This window comes from Papaver somniferum, chromosome 10 (genome assembly GCF_003573695.1).
Source record: "Papaver somniferum cultivar HN1 chromosome 10, ASM357369v1, whole genome shotgun sequence".
NCBI classification, from domain to species: Eukaryota; Viridiplantae; Streptophyta; class Magnoliopsida; order Ranunculales; family Papaveraceae; genus Papaver; species Papaver somniferum.
The window spans coordinates 155,372,446-155,382,917 of NC_039367.1; the positions used below are offsets into that span (position 1 = coordinate 155,372,446).

The 10,472-nt window shown below is 37.9% G+C and overlaps 1 protein-coding gene across 2 annotated transcripts; it reads left to right on the forward strand.

Moving 5' to 3' along the window:
• The first annotated feature begins 792 nt into the window (after nt 1-792).
• Nucleotides 793-4,034, forward strand: LOC113318410 (casein kinase 1-like protein 1). Of its 2 annotated transcripts, XM_026566570.1 has the most exons (11): nt 793-1,024; nt 1,551-1,620; nt 1,719-1,867; nt 1,957-2,052; nt 2,141-2,215; nt 2,548-2,609; nt 2,692-2,755; nt 2,861-2,945; nt 3,048-3,174; nt 3,259-3,341; nt 3,427-4,034. In XM_026566570.1, exons 5-11 carry the CDS (start codon nt 2,199-2,201, stop codon nt 3,487-3,489), a joined length of 501 nt encoding a protein of 166 aa, XP_026422355.1. In that variant the 5' UTR covers nt 793-1,024; nt 1,551-1,620; nt 1,719-1,867; nt 1,957-2,052; nt 2,141-2,198; the 3' UTR covers nt 3,490-4,034. The 2 variants fall into 2 exon arrangements, with proteins under 2 accessions (XP_026422355.1, XP_026422356.1); XM_026566571.1 differs by having other exon boundaries at nt 1,957-2,215.
• The last annotated feature ends 6,438 nt before the right edge of the window (nt 4,035-10,472 follow it).

The following is a 10,472-nucleotide window of genomic DNA, read 5'->3' on the forward strand; positions in this document are numbered from 1 at the left end:
TAGAATATATTTTCGACACATTTCTAACACTTGACATTGTTTGATCTGAGCCGTGAAACAATTCCAGACGAACCTCAACAACACCAAGAATCCACAATCTTGTGTCATCCTCCATGTAAACAAAAGATGCTAGAATCTTTATACATTGTATATGAATGATCGTCACACCATGATTCAGAACATTCTCCCCACTATATTTACAGACGCCAAACCCACAAACCATATTCTCTTAAAAAATAGGAAAGTGGACTCTACTTTTGTACGCACCAATCCGAGGAAAAATCCCGAAATTATCATCTACCCCAAACAAAAAAACATACTCCATTTCTGTGCCCACCAATCCCGACGCTAAGCATGCGAACAATGATCGTCAGATTGTTTCTTTTGAGGTTTTCCGGTAAAAATTCGGTAATTCTAGCAGCTCCCAAGTATATCCATTTACCCTCTTGTCTCGAATACAACCCCGGCTGTTTGGAACTAGAAAAGTAGAAATCTTGACCTGATGAAAAAGACATCAAAGTACCCTTCTTTAAACAAGGACTTGACAGTTGACACACAAACACAGCTGGGAGCACTCGACAAAGGCATAAGCCCTTACACGTGGTTTTTCTGGGTCCCACACTACAGTACCGTAACATCCAAGTAATCCACAGTAATTATGGTATCTGCCATATTTTGGTAGTTTTATTGGATTATTACTTTTTTTTTTCTTTTTATAGTTTGGGGGCTGTGTCTGGTCTTGGGTGTTGTTGTTGTTACCGACTTCAGGTTCTGAGTTTGAAAAATGGTGAATCCTAGAGTTGGGATTCAGGGGAATGAGTTTAAAATTGGTCGTCAGATTGGCAGTGGGGCTTTTGGACAAATCTATTTAGGAATGCATCTATTTGGATTCTTAATTTCTTCTTTTGTTTTTGGATTTTAGGATTTTGTATGTGTTTGATGAGGATTGTAATGGTTAAAATTCGTTTGCTTTTTGTCTGTAGGTACTGATATTCAGACTAATGAAATGGTTGCTATTAAGCTAGTAAGAGTTTTCTTTGATCTCTTTACAGTTTATATTACTAATTAAGTGTCTAGAGTTCAAAATTTGTTGTTAATTAGTTGGATTTTGATAACCATGTCAACAATTTATGCAATATAACAAGTAGATGCATCTCTATTAGAAGCAGGATTGAAAATCTAGGTGGGGTAAAACAGTAGGATGGGCGAATTTTTGAGGGGCTATAGAAAAATCTAAAATTTCCCTTGAAAAAATATTAGTGGGTAGAGTTTTGAAATTTGGGGCTGGAACACCCTAATTGCGTCACTAATTGGATGCTGACATCCAGGATTTGAGTTCAAAACTTGTTGGTATTTTGTTTCTTAGAGTAATTACGCAATACAAGTTACAACAATCATGTAATTGAATTTAACAGAATGGATATTGCCTTGCCTAGTAGATAACCCAATTAGAATGCAGATAACTGACATTGATTGTGGTAAACTGGGAATGAGATATTTCTTTAAATGCCCTCTTCTTAGGGACTCATTTTTTTGTGATTTTCTTTCAGGAAAATGCGAAGGCGAAGTATCCTCAATTGTTATACGAGTCAGCTTTGTACAGGGTTTTTCGAGGAGGAAGTAATTAACATATTTACCTTTTAGCTTCTCTGTATTATAACGTTTCATCCGCTTACCTTTATGTTTTCTGATATCCTCTTTTGTTTGCGAATCACTAGCTGGAATTCCGAACGCGTGATGGTCTGGGGTCGAGGGAGGTTACAATGTTCTTGTTATGGACTTGCTTGGACCTAGTTTGGAAGATCTTTTTAACTCCTGTGGCAGGAAATTTTCACTCAAGACCGTTCTAATGCTTGCAGAGCAGATGGTAAGCTTTCAAGTTTATATATTGGAATTATCTTTTTACCGCCGTTCTTTTTCTATAAATTTTTTGGTGTTTGTGAACATCCTTGCCAGATAAATCGAGTGGAATTTATTCATAGCAGATCTTACTTGCACCGAGATATTAAGCCAGACAATTTCCTTATGAGAACAGGAGGGCGCGCAAACCAGGTTACTATGATGATAACTAAGTCATCATTTTTTAAGTTTTCAAATGGGATATCTCTCCCTACGTGTTTGCTGTTGTTGTGCAAATCAGGTGTACATAATTGATTTTGGTTTGGCTAAGAAGTACAGAGATTTTAAGACCCAACAACATGCTCCATACAGATAGGTATAGTCTTGAATAGGGTTGTGTTCTTTATGGTTGAACTTGTTGGTCAGTAGAAAACGTATATATCTGAATGGAAAGGATACACTTTTCGCATTTCATGTCTAGATTGACAACATTCATGTCGATATGTGCGGAAATGGCCCTGGGTTCTTCTTAGATGTTATATCAGCTTCATTTAGCTTGAAGTTTTTATGCCGTATGCTTTGAGAGTTTGAGTCCCATTGAATGTTTTCGTGAAAGAGATAAAAACAGGATACATAATGCTTATTGGCCTCCATAGTTGAAGTTATGAATCTTTCTTTCTAAACCTCCTGTTGTTGTATGTACTGCAGAGAAAAGAAAGATTTGATCGGATCTCCACGTTATGCAAGCAGAAATTCCCATCTTGGTATGGGTGAGTAATTGTTGCCATCTGAAACTTATGTTAACTTTGTCGTGCACATAATTGTCTGTTTCATTAATTTTATATTGAATAGAGCAAAGTCGGAGAGATGATTTAGAATCTCTAGGATACACGCTTATGTACTTCCTACGTGGAAGGTATGACTCTAGCCTAGTTCCCTTTTTTCTGTAGTTTTTTTTTTTTTTTTTTATATAATCTATTCTTCTCTCATTATCTCAATCCGTTCTTTAATCCGTCTGTAGTCTTCCTTGGCAAGGGTTGAGAGCAGTAACATATAAAAAGAAGAATGAAATAATCAGAGAAAAGATGTTATCCACATCCGTCGAGGTGCTTGTTTATATTTATGATTAATTCTTTGTGACCTTATAGTCTGGATATGCTTATGTACGACAAGCTTTATGACCGGAAAGTCCATTGCCATTTCCTCAGGATTTATGTAAGGGTTATCCTATGGAGTTTGCATTTTACTTTCATCACTGTCGTTCACTACGATTTGATGCTAAGCCTGATTACGCGTATTTGAGAAGATTAATCTGTGAGCTTTATGTTACTGAAGGTGTGTTCCTATAATTAGTCCTATTCTTTCCCTTTATATTTGTGCTAGCTCACAGCGTCTAAAGTAATTTTTGTTTTCTTGCAGGTTTTCAGTTTGATCTTGCATATGACTGGACAAATTTGGTGTATCAGCAATCTCCAATGGTCACTCCTCCCTCACGCACTCCTGTAAGTGATAGCATGCTGCAATGGTTTCCTCTTAATATTATGCCATTGTAGGTTTTAATGTCGTATATCTTTCGTTCTCCTGCAGTTAAGTAGCTCTAATATTTTTTGGAAACACAAGTGGATCAGCAAGTCGGCCTGCAATTTCTAGCAGCCGCGATGCAATAATTGGGTTAAAGTCTACTGATCCATCTCATCTCCAAACTACTGAGGCGGGTCCAGGAGCATTCCGCAGGGTTACAGATGCACAAAGATGTTCACCTATTGGGTCTGTGGAGACACCCAAAAACACTTCTTTGCATAAGACCAGCTTTAATGTAAAGAATTACGAATCAGTTCTCAAAGGCATTGAAAGCCTGCATGTTGAGAAAGACGAGAAGGACATGGATCCGTACTAGCCTGGTGGTGCTTGCCAAGTCTATAAATCTAAAGTCACAATTTTATTGCCATTGAAATTGTTTGATTGAGGAAGTCATCATATATGGAATTTCGTGGAGATGACGGAAAATCTGGTCTGACGAGCTACACATATATAATATTGGAAGTGGACCGTGGAGCAGTTGAGCAGCTCGTGACAATTCAACTCGACAGCTTTCCATCCTTCAAGATTTACCTCATGCCAATCTTCTAGGTTCCCCAGTCCCAAAGGGAGTCTCTGATGCTTAGAAGCTACGACAGGAGTACACAGGAAGATGTAATGCGTTCTGTAAGTTATGATTTACTGTCGTCGTCACTGAATGAGTTTGATTATATTGAGATGGATTTCCCATTCAAATCCAAAGATTTTGATGTTTTGATGTTGGTATGGTTTGCCAATATTTTCCTTTTTTGTTTTGAAAAATTTAATTTGTATTTGGAACCCGGCCACTACAGAGTACAAGAAGGTACACAAATCACCAAATAGATATACAACGGGTGGTGTCCGTATAAATGGTTTCGGCTTTGCAAAATCCATGATTACAAGTTAGTATTTGTGGTAGATACAAATGAACTAGATTCGAATGGACGTAAGGATATTTATTTAGTCCATGTCTATACGTTAGGATCCAATTCATGGAAAAGCAGTCAAGTTGTGCGGCTTGTGCCTTGCATGTTTCCGTCAGATAGACAAAATGGTTTGGCAGAACGCCTGGCAAAGGCTCCCCCGAGTTAATAATCTCTTGGGATATCAACGATGAGAAATTTGCAGATCTGCAACTACCAAAAGAAGTAACAAATAACAATGTGTCAATTACAATGGGAGAAGTAACAAATAACAATGGGACTGTCAGAAGGGTGCCTTGTGTATTTGTTTACTCACCATATTTCAGGGGCAGGTTTAGAAGTTTGGATGATGCAAGATTATGGAGTTCGGGAATCATGGATAAATGTTACATCATCATCGATGAGAAAGTTCTTAAATATTGTGAGTTAGGGCACAGATGGTCTTTCCTGAATGGTGACACCCTACTGATAAATCACATAAGATTAGTTATCTATGACTTGAAGCATTCAAGTGTTGGAGAACTAAAGAATTTTGGTAGCTTAATGTATTGCGATGCAGAGACATATATGGAAAGTCTAGTTTCGCTAAACTCCGATAAGAAAGACAATAGGAACCTAAGGAAGACAGCAATAAGGAACAAAAAGTGACTACCGTCTTAACCTAGAGGCACTCTCAATAATCATGGTCTTTTCCAGTGTCCATATATAGTGTGACAGCACCTATACAATTCCTCGTTTAAGTTGGGATCATTCAAGACAGAACTTTTTCGAGGATTCTGGTTTTCATCTCCAGAAAATATTTGGTATTCAACAGTGCGTAAGGTAATTCTAAATTCTGTATTTGTTTTGACAATCCTGTATTCCTGTGCGTATTTGAGTTAGGCTTTATTGAAATAATCATGGATTTGAATACTAACCGAAAGTTACTCAAGCGAAAGAATAATAGCCGCATTGGTGAGGCTGAAGATAGTATTAGTGAATTACCTTGATTGAAGGAATTAACTCGTCATCCCTTCCTCCCATAGTCTTGTATGTATGATAAAACAGAATATCAACAGAACTCCCAGGATCTATGAGTATTCTATTTATAGCCCATGTATTCGCTTCATCTTCTTCTTCATCATCATCATATATTTTTGCTTTTGGATTGATTCCCAACTTTACCACTAATGGACATTCATGTAATTCTCATCCTCATGATGTTTCTTCCGCACTGAACGAAATGGACTGTTTTTGCCAATCCTTTAATGGTGATATCTTCACAAGGTTGAGATTTTATCTTCCATCATTATCTCTTGCATACACACGGCTTAAGATGTTGTCATGAAAATCTTCTATATTTTTGAAATAATGTATAATCGAATTGCAATATAGGTTATTTGCCTTCGCACCTACTTCAGTTACAAATGTATTTTTTCCTTTCTCCTCACCATATGTATTTCCAGCTGGCGGTGGCGGTGGTAGATTCGGTGGCTGCTGTACTAAGAAATGGTTCAATTTCCCTTGCTCAATCATTCTCAGTATGATTTTCCTCACATTTCTGCAATTACTTGTTGTGTGACCGTGAAAGCGATGATATACAAAAAATTCTTTGCTCCTTCTGCCCGGTGGTGGTTCATCTCCTACATTATGCGGTTCAGGAATTTCTTCCATTAGTATAACAGCTTCCCAGACTTTGTATTCAACTTTGGCAAGCTTATTTGTTCCCAGATCCGCTTTCTAGTCCCTTGTCTTCTATTATTATACGGCTGTTGACCTCCATAACCTTCCATAGGGTTATCCATTCTTTGAATCTTTTTATTTCTTCCTCTAGCTTGGGATTGTGTTTCTTTATATTCTCTTTCGAACTCTTCATGGTCTGCACTACCCATGGATACCAGTTTTTGTTCCATCTCTGTATTCTTCTTTCCCTGATTTCCCTACGATGTACTCGCAACAGCATTCGTCATCCTTGGGAGTAAACTTGCATTCCCATTGTTCTCATTAGGCATTGCAACTGGATAAGATTCCATTTCTCTCTACTTTTCTTCAAGCGCAATATACTTCTCTTGAAATTCACGCAACTTCGACATTGTGATGGTGTCTTTTATCCTGAAAATCTGTGTATATAATAAATCCGTAGGAAAAATAGCATTGACAAAGTCTAGTATAAGAAATCTCTCATCTACTCGTCTTGCCATTTCACTAGACATGGTTCTACAACGCGTTGTTAGATGACGCAAGCTTTCACTGACCCTTATGCGAAGTCCAAAGGTCGTCTCAATTCCTGGTCTTGACATATTATTACTGATATATTGTCCTAAGAAAACGTTATGTAGATGAAGAAATGATCTAATAGTTCCTATTGGTAATCCCTCAAACCACTGCAAGGCTTCTCTAGTCAAGCTTGCAGGATAATATTTACACATCACCGCATCATTTTCTTCATACTACAATAAAGATCGGCTATAGGCTTTTATATGTTGTATTGCACATGTACTACCATCAAATATACTATTGAATACAGGTAAATTGCATTTTGGTGGTATTATTGCAATTTGAATTTGTCTTGCAAAAGGTGTTTTACCAGCTTCTTCTACTGCTTCCTCTAATTGTCTCCTTCCACTATTTTTTCGCGCAGTCATCATTTCTCTCAATTCTGCCATTTCTCTGAGAATTTCTTCGCTCATAGTTTGGTCTAAATCCTGTTGCATAGGTCTTTTTAATCTGTCTTGCCGTAATTTATTCCATGATTATGTTGTCGTATGGCCTCTTCAATCTCTCTTTCTTCAGTTTGTTCTCTTCTTCTTCTATATCTTTCTCGTTCAGATCTCGCACGTTCGCGAACATCATTGTTTCTCTCTTCTTCTTGTTCGCGTGCATATTGATCCCTCAATATTTGTCTACCATGTAATAGAATTCTCCCTTATTCCGGATAATGTTCTCTATTATTATCTGATTCGTAACGAGTATGATGACGTTCGGTTGCACTTGAAGTCTATTGTTCCTTTGATCTTCTTGTCTGCGACGACGCTCATGTGGTTGTTCATGCCGGTCATTTACTGTGCGTCTCTCGTCATGTTGATTTTGTAGATTATCATCTTCTTGCAAATTCTCATCAATATTACCTAATGTTTGCTCTCGCCTAGTATCTCTTCGATTTGATCGACTTTGTCTTGATGAACTTCTGCTGGTTCTTGATCTTGATCGCATAACGTTTCTTGATCTTTGTTCGTGCAATCTGAGATTCTCTTCTCTTAAATCTTCATTTTGTCGTATCAAATTCGCACGCTCTTCATCTTCTCTTTGTCGCTCTGCAATCAATCTTTACCTAAGTTCTTCAAGTGTCATATTTTCTTCATTTCCTTCAATCCTTCCTTCATCTTCAGTTCTCTGTGTTTCATCTTCAGTAGAGTTCGTATGCGTGGTGTGGTTTTAAAATAACTTACAACTTAGACCTGCAAGTATACATGGTCAGTTGTAGTGAGTGAGGTAAGCAGGGGTTTGTCCTCAGGGACAAGGAGGGAACTGATGTTGTTTTTATAATATTTTCCTAACTAATTTCTAACCTACAGTGACAATGGCTAAGGAATTTGGGATATGGGAGGGACTGCTAGGCTTTGAATCCACCTCTAGCCCTATACTAAGCATTCAACTGAGTATGATACTCTTATCCTTGTAACAGATAAGGAAGAACTGTCAAGTCCATCACTTACCTAAGGTGTTTCACCAATGGATAGTTCAATCGCAACTAAAGTATTAACCCGGAGCACTAATTGTCTAATCAAGCACAACTAGTCAAAGGATTAACAATAATCTATCAAACATGAGTTGCAGTTCAATCAACACAATGTTATCCTAATTACAATGGATGCTTGACATACATTGTGAGAGCAGAGTATTGATGCACTGAGATTAAATCTATCATACAACATTTTAAGCATTCAAGAATAACACAAACAACATAAATAACATAGTACAAAGATATGGTTTCATCTCAACCTTAACTTAGTGAACTAAAACATGATCAAATTATACTACTGGATGAAACAGATGAAATAGTAAAATTACAGAACACTAAGAGCTTGGTGCTCCGGCTAGCCCGTGCATACCCCTAACATTACAAACACCATGTTCTACTTATAGTGCAGAATCCCCAAATTTCTAAACCCTAATTTTGGAAAACCTAAAATTTGATTTGGGGATTTTCAATTTGACGTACCCACTTGCGATTGCACCTCGACCCATACCTTCTTCTGGTCTTCCCACTTGTTCTGCTGCTTTTGCTGCTCTTCTTTGTGAACTGTGAACCCTAGCTCGAGTCGTCTCATCAACTCCACACCCTAGGTCAGTGTGATGTGAATTTGATGAAACACCTAGGCTAGGTAGAGATATGGTGGAGTTGTCGGGTGGTTGTGGTGGTGATGTGGTTCGAGGTCTGGTGGTGGCAGTGATGGCAAGAGATGGTGGTGGCGGAAGTTGCAGGTGATAGGGAAAAGAGGAATTTGGGGAGAAGAGGTCGATGAAGAATGGGTTAGGGGCTGTTTGGTTTGTGGTGTATGTATTTGGCGTTTGGGTGTTGAGCGGGAGTAGCGAACTTTGATGAACAACGAGTAAAGAGCGTTGGATGATCCCATATAGATTGAATCAAACGGCTACGATGGAGAGGTATGTAACGACCGTTGGATTATGAGATACAACAAAACTGACGGCTTCGGATGGAGTTAGGTACTATGGTGTTTGACAGGAGCTTCGGATTTTGAAGCACAATGATGAGGTGGCCGTTGGATGATGAGATGGATCCAATCTGACGGCTCTAATGGAAATGGCTTTGGGTAACGGTTTTGGGCCTTGGTAATGCCAAGCCCATATCTTCTTTAAGAACAATTCTTCCTCTTCAAGCCCACTTTTAATTGATCCGGCTCTTGCAAACATCAATCTTCGCTGCCTTTCTGCGGGAGTCTTTGCCGTTTCTTTGCTCTTTTCGCTCCGTGAGTTAACCATGCTTTATTTAGTACCTAAAAATGCAAAATTAATTGAGAAAAGTATTTATTCTTGAAAACAATGAAAACACAGAATATGGGATAAAATGGAGCGTTAGTGCACAAATGATGAGTTAAATGCCAATAAAAAGGTGCAAATATATACAATATTTGGCACTCATCAAATACCCCCAAACCTGAATTTTACTTGTCCTCAAGTAATACAAAACTAAGGAAATCCTACCTATACCAGTGTCGCTGGTCTCTCGATTGCATTTAGCGAATGCAATAAGCCTTTTAAACCACTAAGTGTCCCTAGTGGACGAGTTGAAATCTCGTGAAGGTTTGCTTAGAACGTACCTACAAAGTTCTAGGACAAAATATAAGCTCAGATTCCATGAAATGTGACATGTGCAAGACAGTAGAAGCTCACAACAAAATGGAGATGTCAATCTAGCTATCAAAGGCACAATCCTAGCACTGATAACAAATAAAGACATGTGATAAGAGTGTAAAGTGTATCTACACATGTGTAAAGAAAGATCGGATGTTATGACTACTAATCACCAAGAGATAGTTTCTCAGGCTAAGAACCGAGGTCGAAATCTAGCTAGATGTCCGGACTTTACGAGAATTGTGAATGAGTTGGAGGTATTTCAAAATTACTCGCGTTGTACATCAATGGCATACACCCTTCCTTGCTTATAACACAAAAACACAAAAGATGACTCTTTACATGACTCTTATTTACATTGATTACTCTCTTTTATTTTTGGAACAAGAGAGGATGAAATTGATAAATACTTGATTTTTTTTTGATTTTTTTCTGATACTTTTGCTGAATATATACATCGTTCTTTTTTTTTTTTTGAAATAAATTATTTACAACATGGTAACTCTTTTGATACAGAAGCAAAAAGAAACAAAAAATTACATGACACTTTGCAAGAGGTAGCCCTTTTTGATGCACCCAGTTAAATTCGATGGTTGTCTTTCTTAATGTAACCTCCACCTTCTATCCCAACCAACCAAAGAACAAGTTAGTCAAGTTTCGTTTAGTATTCTAAAGTGATTGGAAATCGTGACTTCCGATAGAACACCTCAAGGATGAGGCTATACATGTATTGGTAGATCGTGCGCGTGCATGTTTCTTATCACTATGTGAATTGTGCTAGAATGGGTGCCTAAA